Source organism: Ochotona princeps, chromosome 17 (genome assembly GCF_030435755.1).
Source record: "Ochotona princeps isolate mOchPri1 chromosome 17, mOchPri1.hap1, whole genome shotgun sequence".
In the NCBI taxonomy this organism is placed as follows: domain Eukaryota; kingdom Metazoa; phylum Chordata; class Mammalia; order Lagomorpha; family Ochotonidae; genus Ochotona; species Ochotona princeps.
This window is the reverse complement of record NC_080848.1, coordinates 25,884,318-25,907,887: the sequence shown is the minus strand read 5'-3', so window position 1 is coordinate 25,907,887 and position 23,570 is coordinate 25,884,318. Positions and strand designations below refer to the sequence as shown.

Here is a 23,570-nt window from a genome sequence, read left to right as displayed (position 1 = left end):
CCATTACCTGGACCCAGTTCAGGGAGGTGAGAAACACAGCTGAAATCATAAAAGGAAATGAGTTTAAAGCCAGTTTTGAAGAGAAAGAAAAAAATCGTAAGTTCCAGTGATCTATGTGTGTGTGTGTGTGTGTGTGTGTTCAGTTTGGTTTCTCCAAATCCCAGAGATGTGATCACAGGTATTTTCAAATGCATCATGCTGTGTAGGTAGAACGGGAGATCTTCCTGCCCACGTCTGGAGGCCTGGCCATGGGCTCCAGGCTTCAGGGACTGCATGCTGGGCGAGAGCTGAGTGAGGAAACAGGAAGTATACTTGTTAAAAGGCAGTGTCACTGGGGCCAGTGCAATGGCTCAACTGGTTAATCTACCTGCAAGCCCCAGCATCCCATATGAAAACTGGTTCTCATGCGTGCTGCTCCATTTCGCATCCAGCTCTGTGCTTATGGCCTAGGAAAGCAGTGGAGGAGATAGCCCAGTGCCTTGGGACTCTGCACCCCATGGAAGGCCTAGAGGAAATTCCTGACTCCTGGCTTTCCATTGGGTCAGCTCTGGCTGTGGTGGTCATTTGGGGAATGAACCAGCAGATGAAAGATCTTTCTCTGTCCTCTCTCTAAATCTGCCTTCTCAGTAAAAAATAAGTAATTTTTTTCTTTTTTTGAAAGATTTATTTGTTTATTTTTAATTGGAAGTCAGATATACAGAGAAGAGGAGACACAGAGAGGAAGATCTTCTGTGCGATGATTCACTCCCCAGTGGCCACAACAGCTGGAGTTGAGCTGATCAGAATCCGGGAGCCCAGAGCCTCTTCCAGGTCTCCCACGCGGGTGCAGGGTCCCAAGGCTTTGACCAGTCCTCGACTGCTTTCCCAGGCCACAAGCAGGGAGCTGGATGGGAAGCAGGGCTGCTGGTGCCCATATGGGATCCTGGTGCGTGCAAGATGCGGACTTCAACTGCTAGGCTATCATGCTGTGTGTTCTCTCTCTCTCTTTTTTTTTTTGCTAAAGCAATGTCATTTGAACAGCTCCCACAGTTTACTTGTTTTTCAACTTTTGTTTACTTGAGAGAAATGAATTCCTTAAAGGATTACTCAAATGTTCACAAGGGCTGGGCCTGGAGCAGGCTGGAACCAGGAGTTGGGAACTCAATCCAGGTGTCCCACATGGGGTGGCAGGGAACCAAGGACTTCGCCCCACCTGCTGCCTTCTAGGGCCTGGGTCATCAAAAGCTGGAAGTGGGAATCTAGAAATCCCACCGAGGGAGAAGGTTGTCTGAGCCACTAAATGGCCCCTGTCAGCCTCAAAGACAGAAAGGGGGAAGTCAAGAAGGGAGGAGGAGGAAGACAGGAGAGGAATGGCAAGAAAGGAGATGAAAGAAAGGGAGACAGACACAGAAGAGAAAGAAAAGGTTATTCTTAAAAATGGTGTAAATAGTAAGATCCACCCTGGAGTGTGCACTGCCCTGGGTGTTCTGCACCACCGAGAGTGCCCGAGAGTACCGGGGAAGCCCAGGCGACTTGCGCCTCCCCACCCCAGCCTTCTCCCCACCCCTCCCGCCAGGGAGCGACCTCGGTTCCCCGCCGGTTGGGGTCCGCCCTGTCCCCGCCCCCACGTGACTTCCTGGAAAGGCGCCTCCTCCCCTGCTGAGTTTCTTTTTTCCTCCGGAGCCTCAGAGAGATCACCCAGCTCGCTGGCACCGTCTGGTCGGCAGGAACGCCATGGCGGAGCTCCCACCCTTAAATGAGGAGTTGTCGTGCTCCATCTGTCTGGAGCTCTTCAACGAGCCGGTCACCACCCCGTGTGGCCACAACTTCTGCGGTGTGTGCCTGGACAAGACGTGGGCCCTCCAGGGCCCTCCGTTCCGGTGTCCACAGTGCCGCACCGGCTTCCAGGTGCGCCCGCAGCTGCACAAGAACACGGTGCTGTCGTCCTTGGTCAAACGGTTAGCGTCCACGGAGCAGGTCCAGGCACCCCCCGACGGCTGGATGCCACCCGTGCGCCCCAGGGCCCCCAGCGTGGCTGCCCAGGTGGCCTGCGACCACTGCCTCAAGGAGCTCGCCGTGAAGACTTGCTTCGTGTGCACGGCCTCGTTCTGCCAGGAGCACCTGCGGCCGCACCTCGACAGCCCCGCTTTCCTGGATCACCCGCTGCAGCCGCCGGTCCGTGACCTGCAGCGCCGCAAATGTCCCCAGCATAACCGGCTGCGGGACTACTTCTGCCCAGAGCACGGCGAATGCATCTGCCACGTCTGCGTGATAGAGCACAAGACCTGCTCGCCCGCGCCCCTGAGCCAGGCCAGCGCAGACCTGGAGGTAGTGTGAGAAGCGTTGGGGATGGGGAGCAGGGCGTGCACGGGGCCTTTCTGGGTGGTACAAGGCATCTCTGCCAGGTCCTGGTGCTCCTGCGGACAGACTTTGCTGGGGCCTGAGATTGGGGGCAGACCGTTCTTCCTGGTGATGCAGTCCCCACCTGCCCAACCATCACCCAGGTCCCACACATAAACCCATTATTTTTCAGGATGCACATTGATGGCCTGCTGGAAAGGTTACTGGCTTTAAACCCAGCCTCCTCCACTGGTGTTCAGGAGTGGTTACCCCTTTTCCCTCATTAGGTTCTGGCAGCAACTGGGAGGTGATTCCTCCAAACTCCATTTCCTAGTTGAGTCAACTGACGTCAGAGGATGGTTAAGTTAACCTGAATCAAGGCAGTGTGACCAAGCAGATGCTGGGCTGACCCATGGTTTTCTATTCAGATCTGTGGGATCCAGAGCATGGAATGTCTCCAGAGGTTTAAGAAATCTTGTGGCCTGAGCGGAGAGCCACAGTCCTGAAGATGACAGACAGACACACACACACACACACACACACACACACACACCCCACACCGTAGTCAGCTGGGCTGAAATTTGGCCCTGGTTCCTCTTCTGCTGGGTGGTGAGAAGGAGGAACCAATGCACGGTGGGTGGTGAGGAGGAGGAACTATGCGAGACCTAAGCCTGAGATGGTTGTAGTTAGTAGACAGGGGAAGCCAGACCCCAGCGGGAGACTGGGAAGGTATCACCCTACCCCCAGCCCCGTGGACTTCTGCAGGCTCTGCTCCCCACTGCTCTTTGAGCCCGCTTGCCTGTCCCAGAGAACAAAGGGCAAGGCCTGGCCTCAGGTTACCAAAGGACACCTGGGCCTGGGGCAGGTCAGGGCGGAGCTGGCAGCCTGTGTGGCGCAGGGGAGAGGTCTGGCTCACTTCCAGCCACAGCCCATGTTTGCTTTCCTGGGTCTGAGCTGGGCTGCTCTGGAGCTGGACTTCAAGGCATGTGATCTGCCTGGGTGCGGGCCCCTACCTTATCTCAGCCCTGTTAAAAGCCACAAAGGGAAAGGCCCTGTGAGACATCATGGGGTCTCGGGCTTTCTGGGTTGGGCAAGTTTGGCCCCAGGTGCCTACTTCCATTCCTTAGATTGATCATTTCTAGATTCAAGATGAGGGCTGATAGCAAATATGGCAGGTATGGTGGGAGAGGCAACCTGCTGCTTAAAGGAAGGAAATGTTTTTTCCTGGACTTCTGGCATGCCCGGTTTGGATATGTGTCTGAATTTCAGTCGCAGCACACTCAATGGCATTGTCCTTGGCTTTAAAGTAGTATTGTGGAAAGCAGGGCAGAGGTCTGGGGTGCCCATGGTTGAGGATTTTTCTTCCCATTTCTGGGCCCTGGTGGCTCATCTGAGCAGGGTTGTGTCTGTCTCACTAGCAAGTGATCATGCATGACCAACCCTTGTTTCTGGAGGTGGCCAGGGGCCACACCATTCTCCATGAGCTCAACTCGGGTCAGGGACCAAGCTGTTGGCACCTGGGTTTCTCCAGATGAGCCTTGGAATTTCAGAGGCTGACAGTGTAGCTACCTAATTATGCTCCTTTCCTCAATTTTAGCAGCTATAGAAGGGATAGGATGTAGAACATTAGCAGAGATGTGTGGAGTACAAGGTCCTTGCCTTTGCATCAAGAAGAATTCAGGTGTGAGTGAGGGAGCAAGGTTCTGCTTGGGGAGTATCCAACACACCTGTAACGCCTTCCTCCTTCCCCTCCTGCTGCTGGGTGTGAAGTGGGTACAGTTCTTCCTGGAGTTTTATTGCCCAGTTTTATCAGACTGGGTAGCTCACTTGGTACCTGGCATTGGGGATTCCCCCTAGGGTGCCTTCCTTGGGCCTTGCAGTGCTATCAGGCTGGGTAGCCCGTTGGTACTGGGCAGAGAGGATCTTGTAGGGTTCCTTCCTTAGGGACAGGAAGCAGGGAGGGAGCTTCCTGGTGTGAAATACAAGGCCGCTGGAGTCTGCCCGATTCCTTTCCCCAGCTGCTTTGCTTACCTTGGGCCCCCTCACATAGACTAATGTTTAACTTCGTGCCTGGTCACAGTTCCAGCGTAAGTTGAGTGTGTCCACTGTTCCAATGAGTCCTCCTAATAACCTGTAGGGTGGGAGTGGTTTTATTTATTTATGGCCATGGAGACTAAGGTTGTGACAGTTGTACAGCTAAAAACTGGAACCTGAGCTGACATGTTCTGTCTGACTCCAAATCCTTTTCTTTTTAACTTCCATACTGTATGGTTCTCCCAAAGGCTGGAGGATTGCCTTAAAATGTTACACTCCAGGCAGAACTAGGGCTGGCCAAGCATCTATGGTATGGAGTCTGGGATGGCTCCTGGTGCAGGTGGCAGGGTGAGGCTGAACACAAGCTCTCTCCCCTTTGCTTTCCTTGCAGAACAAGCTGCGACATAAGCTATCCATCATGTTCGGTCAGATCAATGGAGCATCGAAAGCTCTGGGTGAAGTGCAAGCCAGAAAACAAAGTGTGCGGGTGAGTGGCCAGGCCCTTTTCCACCAGCCCAGCTTTGGGACTTCCAGGCATGGTAGGGGTGGCTCTGACCTTGACCAGGCTGGTGTTGGGTGCACTCACAAAAACATTGGGATTCAACAACAGCCTTGCATAGCAAGCGAAAAACTGTGTCCAGTAGAATCCCTCTGCAAAGGCAAACTGAAAATCACCTAAAGGCCCATCCTTGGAAAGAAATCTTCAGAACTGGAACTGGGAGTGGATGGTGTGGTGCCTCAGATTAAAACACTGTTTGGGGTGCCTGCACCCTAGGAGGCAGTAGACATTTGGCTGAAGAGTTGGGTCCTGCCACACACACAGCAGAGCCAGGTGGAATTTTGGGCTCCCAGTGCTAGCCTGGCCCAGCATTGGCTATTGTAGGCATTTGGGGAATGGATGGAAACTCGCTTGCTCTTTCTGTCTCTGTGTTTTGCCTTTTAAATCCATAAATATTAAAAAAAAAAAAGGGGGGGTGGAGCCAAGATGTAGGAATATGAAAAAACAATTTGGTTACATCTGAAACGGGAGGAAAACAGGAAGGGAGTATCTAGTCGAGTTGTATCAGGCAGGAAGGGTAAGTTTCCTGGGGCTGTTGTAACAAATTGCCACAAACTTGGCGCTTATACAGAAGAAATTCATTCTTCCACAGTGCTGGAGGCCTTGGGTTCCAACGCCTGCCTGGGCGGGGTTAGCCTTCCTCCAGGGACAGTCCTTCTTTGCCTCTCATGGCTCCGCCCTCAGGCCAGGCTGGCTGCTTGCTCCAGCGCTCCAGGCTCGGGGGTTCCCCTCCAAGTCTTCTGTCTCCGCCTGTGCTTGGGTTTAGGGACCACCAGCTTAATCTAGGAAGATTTCATTTTGGGATCCTCAATTTAGTTATATCCCTCAAAGACTTTCCAGAGGGCAAAGGGTGGGAGTGGATGAAATTTGACTCACTACAAGAAGTGTAGAAAAAAAAAAATTGAAAGGAAAATTATGAAAGAATAGAAGTGGAAGTTGAAGTGGTAAATTTGGGATAGTATTGTTCCTTTAATTTCAAAAAAAAATTTTGTCATAATACAGTGTAATTAATGAATAAATTTTTTAAAAATTTAATAAATTTTAATAGCCTTTGAATGGAGAAAAGATTTTATTATTTTTCTAAAGATTTGTTTTTATTAGAAAGTCATATCTACAGAGAGGAGAGACAAAAAGGTCTTCTGTCCACTGGTTCACTCCCTAAGTGGCTGCAATGGCCAGAGCTGAACTGATCCAAATCCAGGAGCCAGGAGCTTCTTCTGGGTCTCCCACGCAGGTGCAGGATCCCAAGGCTTTGGGCTGTCCTCTATTGCTTTCCCAGGCCACAGGCAGGGAACTGGAAGGAAGTGGAATAGCCAGGACAAGAACCAACACCCATATAGGATCCTGGACCTCAGAAAACAAGGACTTTAGCCACTAGGCTACCGCGCTGGGCCCAGATTTTTTTTTAAATGTCTTTATCTCTAAGAGGGATATCATCCATCAGCTGATTCATTCTCCAAATAGCTGCAGCAGCTGGAGCTAGGTCAGGCTGAAACCAGGAACAGAGAAATTCATCAGCCTTTTCCCCAGGAGAGTACAGGCCTAAGCACTTGGGTCGTCTTCCACTGCTTTCCCAAGTTCACTTAGCAGAGCTTGCCCAAAGCTGAGAGCTGGAAACACAATCTAGGTCTCATATGTTATGGGTGGCAAGAACCAAATTACTTGAGCCAATATACTACCTCCTAGACATTGGCAGGAAGCTAGAGTTAGAAGCTGAAGCTGGGAATTGAACTCATACATTCTGGTGTTGGATGCGGGCATCCTGACTGCTGTTTCAACTGCTGGGTTAAACATTTCGCCCATCCACGCATTCTCTTTTTAAGATTTGTTTACTTTTATTGGGAAGTCAGATATACGGAGAGGAGGAGAGACAGAGAGGCAGATCTTCTATCTGCTGGTTCACTCCCCAAGCAGCAGTAATGGCTGGAGCTGAGCCAATCTGAAGCCAGGGACCAGAAAGTTCTTCCAGGTCTCCCACATGTATGCAGGATCCCAGGGCTTGGGCCGTCCTCCACTGCTTTCCCAGGTCACAAGCAGGGAGCTGGATGGGAAGTGGAGCAGCCAGAATTAGAACCTGCACCCATATGGGATCCCAGTGAGTGCAAGGCGAGGACTTTAGCTGCTGGGCTACCACCCCAGGTCCCCAACCATGCATTCTTTATGTCTTAGTGAATACATATGCATTCTGTAGCAATAGCGTCTACCATTCTGTTTGTTCCTAAGCTTTCCATAAAGAGCCTATTGTACAAGCCTGTATTGTCTTCAAGTTATGTTTTCTGTCCTAGAGGTCTGTCCCCTGCGTATAGCTCCAGTTTGTTTATTTTTGTGACTATTTGGCTTTCCAGTGACACTGCTTCTGAAGTCTTCTGTTGATGGATTTTTCAGGTTGTTCCCAGGTTTCCGCTGTTGTAAATCACATTGCTTCTGAATGTTCTTGTGTGTATCTTCGAGGCAGATGTCTGGGTATTTCCCCAGAGTACAATCCTAGGACTGCTGCTACTGAGCCATCTGGCACCAACAGCTGCACATTGCCCAGACACTGCCGAGTTGCCCTTCATGGTGGTCGTGCTGTTTTGTACTCTTGCGGGGGCACAAATCAGTTTCTGGTGCTCCACTTCTCTCACCCACCCCAGTGAGGCAGCTAGAACAAGGGTTTCTTTTTGTTTTTTGTTTTTTTCTTATTTCATATTCCTCCTGTTGCCTTGGTCCTCTTAGGATACCTGCAACAGGAAGCTGGAGCAGTTGCGACAAGAATACCAGAAAATCAGGGCTCTCATTGACTCCACAGAGGCCAGCTCGATCCGGAAGATCAAGGAAGATGAGAAGAGAGTCAACAGCAAGTTCGACACCATTTATCAGGTTCTCCTCAAGAAGAAGAGTGAGATCGAGGCCCAGAAGGAGAAAGTCGAAGAGGGCCTCAAGGAGGCGGACGAGTTTGAATTTCTGGAGGTGGGTAGTGAAGCCTGGCATCGCCAGATCTGGTAGGGGGGATGCCAGGGCCTCATGGAGTGGGGTTGGAAGAGGTCCTGGAAGCATGCCATCACACGTAGTCTGTGTTAGTGTCCTGTGTTGTGAAACAGCTTCCTGCAGATCCCAGGGCTTAGAAGAGCGGCCAGCAGCTCCCTGGCCCAGGGGCATGGGTGTGGCTTCATCCGGGTAGGGGCTCAAGAGGCGGTAATCCCAGTATTGGCCAGGCTGTGTTCCTTCTGAAACTCAGCCATCTTCCAGTTCACCTGGCTTTTGTAGGCAGAGTCGATTTCCTTAGGGTTGAAGGACTGAGGCCCTTTTCCTTGCTGGCGGCCAGCTGGGGCCTCTCTTCTTCGAAGACAGCAAGAGAGCTTCCCCTTCAAGAAAGGCCTGGTGCCCCTTGCAAGGGCTTTTCTTTTACCTGACTAAACCTGCTGTACCTGAGACAGTCACCCAAAAGGAACACCTCCAAATCAACTGATTCAGAATTTCTTTTTTTAAGATTTTATTTATTTTTATTGGAAAATCAGATATACAGAGAGGAAGAGAGATCTGTCTGATGATTCACTCCCCAAGTGGCCGTAATGGCCAGAGCTACGCCAATCCGAAGCCAGGAGCCTGGAGCCTCTTCCAGGTCTTCCACACTGGTGCAGGGTTCCAGGGCTTTGGGCCATCCTCAACTGCTTTCCCAGGCCACAAGCGGGGAGCTAGATGGGAAGCAGAGCCACCGGGATTAGAACTGGCACCCTTTGGGATCCTGGTGCGTGTAAGGCGAGGACTTTAAGCCGCTAGGCTATCGTGCCACGCCCTAGGATTTTTTTTTTTAAGATTTATTTATTTAAAAAGCAGAGTAACGGAATAATACACACATATACATAGAGATCTTCCATCTGCTGGTTCACTCCGAAAATGGCTACAACAGCCAGAGCAAAGGCAGGAGCAGGAAATCCATCCAGGTCTCCCACACACTCAGGCCATCCTCTGCTGCCCATGGCTATACTTTCTGAAAGCTGGATTAGAAGCAGAGTGTCCAGGACCTTAACCAGTACTCCAATATGGGATGCTGGTCTCATCGTCACAGTGCTGGTCCTGATGTGGGGCATGAGTTATACCTGTAATAGTCCTTCCTCTTTCCTTAAGACACAGCTTAATGGGCGTGGAGTCTTGCCACATTCCCCCTCCATCCCATACTCAAAGGCTGGGGGTTGTATGGGGCGTGTCCCCCACAGGGGGTAGGCATTGTTGGGGCCATCTTAGATCTTGCCTTTTTCATACCCTCATCCTCTTGCTCCAAGCCTTCCTCCTCACTGTCCCCACACCCCTACCTTTCCCTGATTAACCAGATGGATTAAGTAGGGTGTTAACCCCGGGTGACTTCTGACCACTTGGAGGTCGCACCTTGGGCACGGGGAGATTCCTCTTGGGGCTCATAGGGGTTCATGAGGACTGGACTGAGTGCCAGGCCTCCCTGGAACTGTCTGCAGTAATCCCCTGGCTTCTTTCAGAAAACATGGAAGCTGCAAGCAATCTCAACCAAGTCAGTGTACATCCCCAAGGTGGAGCTGAATCACAGCCTGATCAAGTACGTCCACCAGGGCACCGTGGACCTTCAGAATGTGCTGAAGGAGTCCATCAGGCAGTTCGAGAAGAAGACCAAAGACCTCCAGGGCGCAAGTAAGCCTCAGCAGCTTCGCTGACCCCCGTGCAATCCTGAAAAGATGGGGCTCCTTGGGGTTTCTGGGTAGGGGCGGACGTGATCCAGAGCTTTGGAGTTTGACTCCTAGGGGTCGCCATCCACTTGCCACGTAGTAGGGAGTCTTTGCTTTACCTTGACTTTGTAGTGTCCTTTGTAATCTACATAGTAGCTTAACGTAATCATAGGACATCCTGGACGTCTCTCTCAGGCCCTGAAGGCAGCGTGCATAGCTTTAAATTGCCTCAGGGTTGTCACTGTGTGTGGTGGGGGGGCCGGATTGTTGAGGTGGGAAAAAATAAAAGGCCTGGGATTCATCGTCAGCCCAGTCTGTTCCCCATACCTACCCATCCCCAGATTTCACCTCACTCAGCTTTTCCAACCTTGTCCACTGGTCCCAGGGTCAGCCACCACTCGGCTGCTCTCTGTGGCCGTCATGGTTCTCTGTGCCTTATGACTGTGGCAGCTTCCTGATCCCTGTTAGTCCACTCTGAGGCCAAAGGGAGGGAGAATGCAGCTCTCCCCTCCTGGGACTTGCCTCCATGTCTCTCAGAGGCTACTGACCCTGGACCTTGGCCTACAGACTAAGCCAGGCCTTGTCTGTCTCTTGACAATCTTCTTTTTCTTTAAAGATTTACTCATTTTTTTTTAAATTTTACTTCTTTTTATTATTATCATTTTATGATACAGTTCTATAAGCCCTGGAATTTCCCTTATCCGTTCCCCAATTCCCTGCCCCCTCACTGAGTTCCCCTATATCATTACGATAGTATAGTTCTTCATACAGATTTACTTATTTCTTTTTGGAAAGTCAGATATACAGAGAGGAGGAGAGACAGAGAGAAAAATCTTTCATCTAATGGTTCACTCCGCAAGTGGGCACAATGGCTGGAGCTGAGCTGATCTGAAGCCAGGAGCCGGGAGCCTCTTCTGGGTCTCCCACGTGGATGCAGGGTCCCAAGGCTTGGGGCCGTCCTTGACTGCCTGTCGCCTGTCCTGACCACCAGCAGGGAGTTGGATGGGAAGCAGGGCCTCCAGGATTAGAACCGACGTCCATGTAAGGCAAAGACTTTAAGGACTAGGGTACCACGCCGGCCCTGGCCCCCCATCTCTTTGTATGCATCCACTTCCTCAAACATACCGAGCTTCCTGCCACAGGGCCTAGGAACATGTTCTGCCTGCTCCTCAGAAAGCCCCTTCCCCGCTGTCTTCTCTGTCAAGGGCTCCTCAGCCTCTGCAGAGCAAATGAGGTGTCACGTGTCCACTGGCTTCCCTGCCGCCACTGCCGCTCCTGACACCTGGTTCTGACCCTTACCATGCTGTCAGGGCCCTCTTCCTCGAACTCCTGCCTGTCTGCCCTACTAGCCTGTGGGCCCTGCAGGCAAGGGCCTATGTCCTCTTGCTGTGCAGCACTGTTCCACAGCACCCAGCACAGAACCTCATGTGTCACCCAGGATGCAGGCTTCAGTTTCTGCTTACCTGCTCGAGTGTCCTTGTAGAAGTGGCTTCTGTAGCGAGTGGTGGTACAGCTCCACCTGGAGAGTGGTTTGCTGGGGGCGAGCTGCTGGTGATTAGCCTGTGGGAGTAACCAGCAGTGCCTGAACTGGCATGCTACCCCAGCCACCTTCATCCCATGCAAGGGTCCTTCCCATTGCGTGTGCAAGGAAACCAAAGTTACGGAGGTCTTGAGGTCACGGGATTGGATGCTGGTGGAGAGAAGGGAACCCCCAGCCTGGTCCTTCCCTTACTCTGTGTGTCCCTTGAGGATGGGGATGGACAAGGTCAGCAGAGGGACCATCTGCATTGATCCTCTGCCCGCCTGCCCTGGTGAAGCTAGCTTCTCGGGCTGGCAGGGAAGAGCTGTGGCTGAATCCTTCTTCTCTGGCACAGATGACTCTGGAGACCTTCCCAAGGACAAACCCGCATCCCCTGGGAAGAAGGTGCCATGTAAGTATCCCTACCATGTCCCAATGGCTACAGCATGGCCACACTGGCTTGTGCTCCAGCTCACTCAGATGGGCACATGGAGAGCCTGGCCTTGGCTGGACAGAGTGGAAGGGCATCTTGTGCTGCCTGCCCTGCCCCTGTAGAGGTGCTGTCCCCCTGGGATGACACATGCTGCTGGGCATTGGGTCAGGAGGGTGGACCTCAGGCTGTCTGTCAAATGGGGGCTACGGTAATCTGGTGCTCCCTGGAGTTTCCACAAGCCTCTGAGCATGTCAGGTCTTCTCCTTTTTTTCTTTTCTTTCTTTCTTTCTTTCTTTTTCTTTTTTTTTTTTTTTTTTTTAACGATTTATTTTATTTCTTTGAAAGACAGAGTGACAACAAGGGAGATACAGAGAGCTCGGTGTTAGATCTAATGCTTCACTTCCCAAATGACCACCAATAGCTCTTGCTTAAACCAAGGGGCAGGAACTTGATCCAGGTTTTCCAAACACTTGGGCTATCTTCCGCTGCTGCCCCAGGTGCATTAGCAGGGAGCTGATAGAAAGCAGAGCAGCTGTGACCTAAACACCCAGAGGGATGCTGGAGTTGCCAGAGGTGGCTTAACCCCTTTCTCTGCAACTACACCTGCCCTGTGAGAGGCCTTTATGAGGCATACATGTTGTCTGTTATCATTGCCCTGAAAGGAGTGAGAAAAGAACTATGGTATCCCAGAACCCTTGGATGGCCAAAGATGAGGGCACCCCTGTCATGCCTAGTGGAGCTAAGGTGGTCTTCAGCTGACCCCTGATGGAAAAGTCAGGTGCCAGGAGACATGGTACACACGCAGGATGGAGCCCTGGGCTGAGTGAGGTGACGCCAGTGGCCGCTTAGGGTGGAAACGGCAGTGAAGGCAAAGCTGTCCCATTCCCAGGCCAGCTTCACCGAGCTGCGCAGAGCACAAACAAGCTGAGCCTGGGACCCCATTCCTGCCTCCGCAGGGTGAGCCACTTGCTAAAGACTGGGCCCTGACAGTTTACAGAAGGGCTCCTTTGTGTTCAAAGTGGCTCAGAGTAAACCAGCCGGCATGGGCAAACAGTGACACGGTCCTGGTGCAGTGGCTGTACAGGGGCTGGACCTAGGCCAGCTTTGCTGCCTGGAGTCCTCCCATGTTCTGGGAGTAGGTAGGGAAGAGGCAGAGGGAAGGAATAAGGGCCAAAGCCCAACTCCTGAGCGGGACAACACGGAAGGAAGGCATGAGAAGCAGGGCTTGTCTGTCCAGTCCAGTGTCCTGTGGGCCCAGGAAATGAGATACCAGCTGACTGACTCCATTCCCGTGGCAGGGAAGCTGGACCTCCCTGCTGCTTGCGTATGCCACGGCTCCCCCAGGGCTTACAGCTACCAACCTTGGGCCCCGTCCCAGGCCGTGTGACTCAGTGGGACTGCCTGGGTCCCAGGGTCTGCATTTCCTTAAGGTTCTTGGGAAGGTGCAGCTGCTGCTGGCTTGGTGTCCACTCACACAGAACAACCATTGGGGCCAAACTCAATTTCATGCACAAACTCACTCCAGAAATGTTTTCTCAAAACACTTGTGATATTTGGCAAACAACTGTTGTACTGACTCCCCATTTGTATTTTTGTCTGCTTTTTGGTTTTTTTTCTAAAAGGGATGTAACCTACCTACACTGTTAAACATGCATCTTAAATATAGGGCAAAGTTTGGCAGTTGATGTCTGTGTACCCATTACCCCGAATGAGATCAGGCCTTACGGTCAGGAATTCCCCCTTGCTCCTCCTCAGTCTTTCCCCTGCTACCACCCCCCTGTTCCCCAAGCCACAAGTGCTGGCTCCTATCACCACTATACATTCCTTTTGGCTGTTTGATCCTTTCACCTCTCATGTTAAAACTACCTAGCTGAGCCCGGCGCCGTGGCTTAGTGGCTAAAGTCCTGACCTTGAACGCGCTGGGATCCCATATAGGCGCCGGTTCAAATCCTGGCAGCCCCGCTTCCCATCCAGCCCCCTGCTTGTGGCCTGGGAAAGCAGTCGAGGACGGCCCAAAGCTTTGGGACCCTGCACCCACATGGGAGACCCGGAAGAGGATTTGGGCTCCTGGCTTTGGATCAGCGCAGAACCGGCTGTTGCAGTCACTTGGGGAGTGAATCATTAGATGAAAGATTTTTCTCTCTGTCTCTCCTTCTCTATATATCTGACTTTGCAATAAAAATAAATAAATCTTTAAAAAAACTACCTAGCTGTATTAATATGAGTGAGATTCATGCAAAGAATGTTATGTTTTTTTTAAAGTGTCATTGGTTGCAGAGGAACGCAGTAGCATAGCAAGCTAATCCTTTGCCTGCAGGTAGCTGTGTCCTGTATGGATGCCAGTTCATATTCCAGCTGTTCCCACTTCCCACCCAGCTTGCTGCTTATGGCCTGGGAAATAGTGGAGGATGGCCCAAGACCTTGGGTCCCTGAACCCATGTTGGAGGCCAGGAAGAATCTCCTGGCTTCCAGCTTTGGACTGGCACAGCCCCGACCATTGCAGCCATTGTGGGAGTGAATGAGCAGACGAAAGACCTCTATCCTTCTCTCTCTAAAAATCTGCCTTTCAAATAAAAATAAAGTGTCATTGTGTTGCTAAATCTTAATTCTGGAAAATTTTTTTTCAGTTGAGAAGAAAATGAAGAATCTTCATAAGTTGTTCATGTCTGCATCTTTTTCTTTCTAAGATTGGTTTGCTTGAGACACAGCATGGCAGAGAGAGAGAGAAAGAGAGGGAGGGAGAGATGCAGAGAGATATTCCATTCCCTGTTTCATTCCCCAAATGGCTGCAAGTAGCTGGGGCAAGCTAAAGGTGGGAGCCAGGAACTCCATCTGGGTCTTCGCAGGAACCTAAGTATCCAAGCCACCATCCACTGCCTTCTCAGACACTTCCGCAGGAAGCTGGGTTAGAAGCAGAGCGGTCTGGACTTGACCGGCACTCTAACGGGGGTGTTGGAGCCGCAAGCAGAGGCTTGCCCCCCAGCACCATAGTGCTTGCCCCCTTGGCTTTCTTGAGCGTGGCCTTAAGAGGATTTGGGTTTTATGATTTTGTGTTGTGAGGCAGGCAGGCCTGAGCAGGGAGGGGAGGGCAGAGAGTCCTGGAGAGACTCCCCAGAATGGCCTGGCTGGGTGGGGTGTGTGGGGAGGCATGTGAGCAGCAGCTCTTGATAGCTGGCTGCTATGTGCCATGTCATGTCACCTCATAGCTCTCCTCCGTCATTACCAGCTGCCACCCCTTCCCCAGCCAAAAACCGCCCCATCTTCGGAGCCCCAGGACTAGTGGTACATGTGAAACCAACTGGCCCAGAGGGTGAGTTGCTGCCAGCCGTGGGCAGTGGGACATACAGCTGGAGTTTATTCTGAAAGTAACCTTTTGTTTGCTCTCCACCTACAGCCAAAGCCGACTCCGTGCAGATAAGCACAGAAGCAGTCAAGGCCAAAGTGCTGAAGGCCTTCTTGGAAAAGTCTAGATCCGAACTCCTAACATGTGAGTGGCGTGGGTGACAGACTTGGGGCCATCAGCACCGTCTCTCCTGCACAGCTCCACATGCTGCTTGCCTCTGGCTGTGTCTGAGTCCCAGTGAGCTGTGTGGTCACAGGATGCTGCCCTCTACCTGCCTCTGCCTCCATCCTTCCTTACCCCTCTTCCTAGGTAGCTTTGAGTCCATGGTCAGTCCTTGCTCTCTTGCCCTTGCTGTCCAGTCTGAACCCAGCAGGCGCCTGAATCTGAGATCTGCCAAGCAGGAGTGTCCCTGTACTCAGTACCTGCCCACCCACCATAGCCACCACTCCAAAGCTTTCCAGCTACCCCGGCTAACCGTCCTCCTGTCTGTGTCCTGTCCTTCCCCACCCAGTGCTTGGAGGGCCTCCTGAGAGCACCGCTTCATCTTCTATGTCAGTGTCTTACCTGCCTCCTGGCCTCCTCTCCTCTTCCTAAGGCCTGCACCCTGGGGTCACCCTTCTTGTTCTCCATACTCTCACACTCTTCATTAGGCCTTCACCCATTATCTCTTCATTGTCCCCTCCGCAGCAGGGCCTGTCAGGCCCAGCACATTCCAGTCTCCCTCTAACCTCACAGACGCCTCTCCTGCCCCATCATATCTTTCTTAGCTTTAGCTCTACTTGTCACCTCCCTTTATTCTGGGTACCCATTAGAAATACAAATTCTGGTGGTCTAGGCTGACAAGACCAGAGACCAGGGGGATCTCATGGAGGGCTGCATGCTCAGCTCACTGCCTTGTGGGCCCTTCTGAGGGTGTCTGGGGGACTTGGCACTTAGTGGGTGGCCCACACTGATGCCTGCTGACATACCCTGGGAAGCTTTTCCCAGACCACACCCCAGGTCTGCTGTATCACTCCCAGTGTTTTCAGCCCACAGTCAAGTTCTCATCCCGCTGCAATCTCTGTCCCTGCCCTTGGTCGGTGGCTGACCTCTGCCCAGGTGCCCCGGTGCCCGGGATCTGAGCTGCTATTTTCCCTGAGCTCCTGGCAGCGTTCTTCCTCCTACCTGTCCCTTCCTCTCTGGAGCCCTGAGCCATCACCCTCCCTCGGGGATCCCCTGACCCCTGTAGCTGCTGCTTTCTCAGATTCCTTTGCAAAAGTGTCCTCCTATCCTATTTGAAAGCAGCTGGAGTCCCTTCTTGGATGCCAGGACAAGCTCCCTCCCACCCCTCCCTGGCCCACTATCCCTCTTTCTGCCTCAGCTGTGCCCAATGCTTGCTCTGCTGTCCCTTCCTTTAACGCTCACTGCCACATAGCAGCCACAGCCCATCTTTGCAATATGTACTCCCAGCTATGCCTTTTTCTGTAGCCCCTGAGGCCTTGATGGGGGTCTGTATGTGCCTTGGCTTCTCAGGATATGGCCTCCTCATAGTCCCTCACTGTCCCTGCATCCTATGAGAGGCCAGGGCCAGTGCTGGGCTGGAACTGTCGCCTTGTTAATGATCCAGAGCTGTGTGTTTTGGGAGCCTCCTCTGCTCCATGGCAAGGCCACGTAAGCAGAGACAGTCAACACTGAGCAGCTCAGGGAACTGCAGAACATTTGCCCCACCTGAGCATTCTCTCCGGGGGACGCTCATGCCTCGCTGGGAAGTACCAAGCCCAGCCCACCTGCAGCGGGGGTGGTGAAGACCCAGGCTCGCAAGTTCAGGGGTTCACCCTCTTTACCTTACTGTCCCCACCACCTCCTTCCCTTTCTCCCAGTGGGTCCTATGAAGGAAGGGGCTGGTACAGGGAGTCCCAAGGAGGAGATACAGTACAGTATGGTGACAACACTTGAATTCATTGGAAGTGTCAGGAAAGGTGGGGAGGGTAGGCAGGTGTCCCAGCCAAGGACATACTTAGCTCTTTGTGTATTTACAAATCTTGATTTCTTGCTCGCACTGGGTAAGTCCAGGCCAGTCTCACTCTCTCTTCTCTCTGTTGCTCCTCTCCTGCACCCGTCTGTGTTTTCCCACTTCGCAACCTTCCTTAGGCCAGCAACAGGTGCCCACCATCCTGACGCCATGGTCTTGCCCTCACTGTGCCCTGTTCTGGGCAAGTGGGTGCAATGGGTAGACACAGGTGGGTGAAATGAAAGGAGGGTTGAGTAGATAAATGAATGATGATAGATGGATGGACAAGTAGACAAACGGACAGCTGGGTGGGTGGACTGATGAAAATCAGTGAATAAACAGGCCATGTCAGGGCAAGGTATCAAACCGAGAGCTCTTGGGGCCCCTTGTGATTAAATCCTTGGCTGATGTCTCCTCAGATTCTTCTAAAGTCGTCTTGGACTACAACACTGCCCACAACAGGGTGGCTCTGTCTGAGAAGTACACTGTGGCCTCTGTGACTGAGGAGCTTCAGAACTACCAGCCACACGCCCACAGGTTCACATACTGCTCTCAGGTGCTGGGCCTGCACGGCTACAAGAGTGGGGTCCACTACTGGGAGGTGAAGCTACAGAAGAACGACTTCTGTGGGGTGGGTATCTGTTATGGCAGTATGCAACGCCAGGGCCCCGAGAGTCGTCTTGGTCGCAATAGTGCTTCCTGGTGCGTGGAGTGGCTCAACACCAAGATCTCAGCCTGGCACGATAAGGTGGAGAAAACCTTACCCGTCACCAAGGCCACACAGGTTGGCGTGCTTCTGAATTGTGACCACGGCTTTGTCATCTTCTTTGCCATTGCTGATAAGGTCCACCTGTTATATAAGTTCAAGGTCGACTTCACCGAAGCCGTGTACCCAGCTTTCTGGGTGTTCTCCTCTGGAGCCGTGCTCTCCATCTGCTTCTAGTGGGAAGTCTTTGACACTTGGGCTGAGTGCCCATAGAATGTCCAAGACTATAATGAAAATGCCGTATGGGGAATGCTCCTGGGAGAACTTCCTGGAGAGTTCCCCACAGTTAGAAGGGTGGAAGGAGTTGGGTGGGTGGATGGGTGGGGACCTGAAATGGGGAGGGACTTGGCCAGGGAAAGAGGTGGGGGGTCCCTGTGTTGTGAGTGAGGAGGAGAAGGCATCACTTCTTCCTGTGTCACTTGGGGCAGGGTGACCTCTTCTCTGCTGTGCCAGGCCAAGCTTTGGGTAGGAGTCATTGAGTACCTCTTTCTTCTTAAAAGTCTGTGGCCATTACAGGTTCTTTCCCAGGCTCTTGGTATATGGCCCTTTGGTTTCTGGGTAGGGTTCAGATTTTGGAGTTTGAATGTCATTGCATAAGAATGTTCCATACCTTCTGTAGCTTCTGTTGGTGCTTGGTACGCTGGTGACTAGGAAACCATTCACTGCAGGTTTCCTCCCAGGCCAGTTACCCAGTGAAGTGTGTCCTTTTCGTTTACTGGAAATTAGCCCTACTACCCTGCCTATCCTGTTTCCCCATGACCTCATGGATGATGTCCAGTGGTCTTCATACCAAGATCTGAATCAGGCCTGTCCTGATCTTGTAATTCAAGGTCCAGACAACCCAGGTCCAGTTTGGACAGAAACCCCTCCCGCTTCCGAATGTTACAGACGACATCTTGCACAAGTTCTTTGGCTGCTGCCATGGAGCTGTGTCCTGTAGCCAGGGGTGAGGGGATCTGCCTGCTCAGCGTGATCCTGGCCTGGGTCAGCACAAGAGTGGCGGCTTTGCTCTAGGAGCAGCGTCTTGTCTTCTGACACTCTCCTAGGCAACAGCACCCCCTCTCCTGGACTGTAAGCCATTGGGCTGACTGGCATGGATCCCGCCTTGGCTGACACCCAGCCACCTCAGATAACTGGAGGCTGCTGCTGTGCTGACATAGCAGGGACCATACTAAAATAACTTTTGGGGTGTCTGCTGAAGGCCCAAAGGGCCTCACTCCAGACCCCATGGGAAACAGTAAACATTCCTTCCCACCCAGGACTGGCCTTTGCGTGGGTCAGAAGCCTGTTGGCAGCTCTGACCCTTCTGTCTTCCTCTTTGGAGCCAATTCCAGAGGCTCACTTTGAGCAGGCTAATGTCAAAAAGACAAGGACCAGGGAAGAAATGAGCTAATGAGGGGCAGACTGATGGCTGTGTATTCTGCAGTTTCTGTGCAATGAAAATAACCCAATCCATTAAGGGGTAGGAATGAATGGATTGCTGGAATTTTCCCAAGCTCCTTATAGCTTGACATTGTCAGGACCCAAGTTCCCATCCTGTGATGTGAGTCCGATTCTGGGTTTTCCTAAGAGAAGATCACTGGTCAAGCTTCTTAGGCTATGAAAATAGGTCGCCATTGGGGAAGAAGACATCCCAGACCTTTTCTTGTGGATATTTGAGAATCTGATGCACTTCGGGCCTTGTGCTGGAATCCCAGGTGCAGAGTGCATGGTATTCCTGACAGGTGCCTGATCTGTGTCATCTCACAAGGACTGTGAGTTCCTTGGGAGAGCGGCTCTTCGTAGGGAAGACATCCCTACAGTGTCTAATGTGCAGTCCTAAAAGTTTTTTCTTCCATTGCTTCTTGGAAGAAAAGATATTTGATGACCTTGTCTATACTAGGAGAGGGTCAAAGTCGTCCTTATGGATGTCCTGAAACAAGCCTTGCCTGAAGCCCATTCGTACTTGGGTAGCAGCTGAGTTTCCAGGAGCCAAAGTTCTGATTCTTGCTGTGGCTCCCTATGTGCCAGTGGAGGCCACAGGGGTGCCTTGTCCTCCCTGGCCAGCAGTGCCACTGAGACAAGGGAAGCACGGGTCCCTGTGTTTATGAGAAGCAGTTAACCAAAGCTGAGCTCTATGCAAGGTACTTTGGAACTGTAAGTTCAGTCTGCTATGTGGTGAGACCTGGCCTTGCAGGGCCTCCATATAGCCCTAGGGTCCTAGAACTGGACTATGTCCACCTGTCTCATTTCACAGAGTGAGGTGGACGAGGATAACTGTTCCACTCTGAACAGTTCAGCAGGGAGGAGAAGCCTCCTAGCATGACAGGGTAAAAGCCCTAGTATCAGAAATTTCTGGAAACACAAAATACTGTTCCAAGACTGGGGGCTGATCCAGTCTGGTGAAGTAGAGCAAAGGGAAGGGTCTGGTCTCTGATTCGAGACAGATTGGCCAAGTCTTCATCTCTGTAACTGTGATAATAGTGTGTTATCTTTTACCTTATTTCCCATCACATTGCTGATTTTAATTAATCAAGAACGTTTGAGCTAAGATTTCTTGAGTTTTTTAAATTTAGAGTTGATTTATTTTTCCCAGGGGACGATCATTGCCAGAGACAGGGTCGAGGAGGGGCTGATGTGCTAGAGTCAAATGCAGCTAGCGGTGGGTGCCGTTCTCCCTGGCCACTGCCTCATGAGCCCCTTTGGTCATACCCTGGCTTAGGAAACCCCAGCCCCATGTGATGAGAGATTGAGAGGTTGGGGTTCTGCTCCTCTCCCACCTCCAGGCAGGGACCCCAGGAGGGAGGGAGTGGACTGGAGGCCAAACTCAACAATGTGGTGTACAGCACAGTCAGCCCTGCCTGCAACAATGCACTGCCAATGACACCTGGGGACGTGGGGCCTCCGTGACACCTGTTGTGAGCGTACAAGGATCCCGGGAGGGGAGAACACTGAAGCCCTGTGTTCCAGACCTTCATGTCCTTGGTAATAAAAGCAACATTGTGAGTGCAACGCGGCCCTGTGTCCTGTGATTCCTGGGAACTGGCAGCTGACAGATGGCATGGGGCCTCTTGGGCTTGCAGAAGGGGGCCAGTGGCCTGGGCCACCAAATCAGGACTGATGTTAATGAGGGGGGTCATGATGGGGGTCATGAGGGGACTGCTTTAGCCAGTAGCAACTCACCTCACTCTGGAGAGTGACTGATTCAGCAGTTGGTGTCACAACAGAGGTGGTGGGGCATGGCATGGCATGCGACTCTGAATGAGAGCATCACACGTATGAGTTCTCTTCTGTGGAAAGCCTCCAGTTTTCAGCCTCTAGGCCCTACGTCCTTTTGGTAGCAGTTTGTTTCTTGCTGTCACTGTGCCAGGCAGACAGACCTGAGAGACGGGAGGGCATGAGACCCTGCTCCAGAAACCAAGGATCTTGCTCTTTGCCTGAGCCACCCAACACTGCTCACTTGAATGACTTGCAGTTAGAGCACCCTGACGAAGTGGAATAGCCAAGCCAGAACAGCCTCATGTGTAACCACATGTGCAGAGAACCCAGGGACAGATATCAATCATGAGTGTCACAACCATATCACCAGTCAACGTCCCTCATACTTCAGGAGGGAAAACATCAAACCAGGAGGAAAGGGTTATTTGCTTTGACACTTTGTCCCCTGTCTAGAAATGTACATGAATAACCCTTCTACTATCCCTACTTAAAAAAAAAAAAAAGACTTATTCATTTTTATTGCAAAGTCAGATATACAGAGAGGAGAAGAGACAGAGAGGAAGATCTTCTGTCTGATGACTCACTCCCCCAGTGAGTGACTCACTCCCGCAGTGGCCAGTGTTGCACCGATCCAAAGCCAGGAGCCAGGAACTTCCTCCAGGTCTCCAACATGGGTGCAGGATCCCAAGGCCTTGGGTCATCCCTGCCTGGATTAAAACCAGCACCCATATAGGATCCCGGCAAGGACTTAGGCACTAGACCACCGCACAGGACCCTACTATTCCTACTTTTGTCTCTGAACTACAATGCAGTGAAAAGGATTCGAGGGAAGCTGGCTACCAATTGAACACTAGTCCTCCCATTCACAGATGTCCCTTCAGTCATCACGGGACGCTTATTCCAACAAAAAGTTCAAGATGGTCCCCTTATGACTTAAAGAAAAAGCAATCCAAGGGTGTGCATGAGTGCATACAGGTGTGTGTGTGGCAGGAGGGGGTGTGGGGGGAGACAGGGGAGGGGCTGAATTTTAAGTCTCCGCGTCTGTAGGAAGTATCCATTCTTTCTAGAAGGTCTTGAGACATCGTAGGAATGGATAGCTGACCACTTTTGACTTTGGGCTGACTGCCTACCTGCACTTCATCATAGGCAATCCCACTGTTAAAATATAGGAAGGCTCTAGAGAAAGGTCTGAGAATGGCCAGGGAGAGATCCAATGTAAAGGCTCTTCAGGGCCCAGTGTGATGGCTCAGTGGCTAAATTCTTGCCTTATAAGGACCAGTATCCCATATGGGTACCCGGTTGTGTCCCAGCTGCTCCACTTCCCATCTAGCTCCCTTCTTGTGGCCTGGGAGTGCAGCTTAGGATGGCCCAAGGCCTTGGGACCCTGCTCGCACGTGGGAGACCCGGAAAAAGCAGTGCAAAAGTTCTTTCTGTGCTATCCGCTGTCAATTAACCTGACAAGCGGGTGCAAACCACCAGCTGGCTGCACCCTATCACAAGAGGGTATCTAAAGAGACTGGGGCCTGAATGGGGTTTAGTATCTGCTTTCAAGACCCTGTTTGGGGGTTCATTTCCAGAATAAATGCAGCAAAGAATGAAACAAGAGTCCCTTTTCTGAAACACCTGTGTGTTGACCTCAAGACCTAGAAGAATGCTGAGCTCTGCATGCCTGTTGGCAGAACGGCACAATGTCCTCTCCGCTCAGCCTCCAGTCTCCTGTCCACATAGGTCTGAGCCTCCCCATTGTTGAGCCACTGCCTCCAGACAGCTCCAGCTCCTGAGACACAAGCAGGCTGGGTCCTCCACCTAGTATAGCAAGACTGTCCCCCTGCTCCCTACAAGCCACACGTTTGCCTCAGCTCAGACCAGATGGCTGGCTAGAATCATCTTGCCTTGCTTTTGCTCATTTCCACATTTAATTAAAAAAAAAATTCTTACAAACTATGGAAATGTCAGAAGTTGCTGAGAGCTGCCTAAAGCAGAAACTGCTTCAACCTCAAGACCTGTGGAAAACTTAGCTTTGGAGCCCAGTGAACTTGGATTTGAGAGTTGAGTCCTTTATCAGCTGTTGGCCTCTGGGGAGCTGCTGAGCCTACGTCTCAGCTCTTCCAGTCGTGGGTGGAGGTACTAGCATGGGATTGTTGTAGGGAAGTACTGAGGTCACAGGGAACTCGGAAGGGATGGTCAAGAAATGTTCATTTCTCTCCTGGGCTTTTCTCTGGACTCCTTGGCCTTTTCATCTGTCTCCAACAGAGCAGATTTCCACATGTGTTAAGCTCAGCCCTAGGTAGGTGCAAGAGCAGGCACTCTCCCATGCATCATCTTGTGTGATCTTCACAGCAAAAGGACCCAAGGATCGGCTATGAAAATTACCAACACATTTAAATAGTATTGACTTGTCTAACTTTGTCAGAGAACAGGACATTTTTTTAAAAAAAAGATTTACTTATTTTTATTGGAAAGTCAGATATACAGAGAGGAGGAGAGGAAGAGAGGAAGATCTTCCGACCGATGGTTCACTCCTCAAGTGGCCACAGCAGCTGGAACTGAACCAATCGGTAGCCAGGATCTTCTTCCGGGTCTCCCACACACGTGTGCAGGGTTCCAAGACTCAACTGCTTTCTCAGGCCACAAGCAGGGAGCTGGATGGGAAGCGGGGCTGCCAGGGTTAGAACCAGTGGCCATATGGGATCCTGTTGTGTTCAAGGTGAGGACACAGCTATGCTATCATGC

General features: G+C 51.7%; 1 protein-coding gene across 1 annotated transcript; it reads left to right on the top strand.

Moving 5' to 3' along the window:
• Nucleotides 1-1,628: 1,628 nt before the first annotated feature.
• On the top strand, nucleotides 1,629-18,568 carry TRIM25 (tripartite motif containing 25). Its single transcript, XM_058675898.1, has 8 exons — nucleotides 1,629-2,307; nucleotides 4,745-4,840; nucleotides 7,628-7,861; nucleotides 9,385-9,553; nucleotides 11,463-11,512; nucleotides 14,712-14,850; nucleotides 14,935-15,027; nucleotides 17,293-18,568. The coding sequence occupies exons 1-8, from the start codon at nucleotides 1,714-1,716 to the stop codon at nucleotides 17,814-17,816; spliced, it is 1,899 nt and encodes a 632-aa protein (XP_058531881.1). The 5' UTR covers nucleotides 1,629-1,713; the 3' UTR covers nucleotides 17,817-18,568.
• The last annotated feature ends 5,002 nt before the right edge of the window (nucleotides 18,569-23,570 follow it).

Coding starts and splice junctions, on each gene's coding strand:
- TRIM25 (XM_058675898.1), top strand. CDS start 1,714: ATGGCGGAGCTCCCACCCTTAAATGAGGAGTTGTCGTGCTCCATCTGT. Junction 7,862..9,384: donor ACGAGTTTGAATTTCTGGAG/GTGGGTAGTGAA, acceptor GGCTTCTTTCAG/AAAACATGGAAGCTGCAAGC. Junction 11,513..14,711: donor CCGCATCCCCTGGGAAGAAG/GTGCCATGTAAG, acceptor AGCTCTTGATAG/CTGGCTGCTATGTGCCATGT.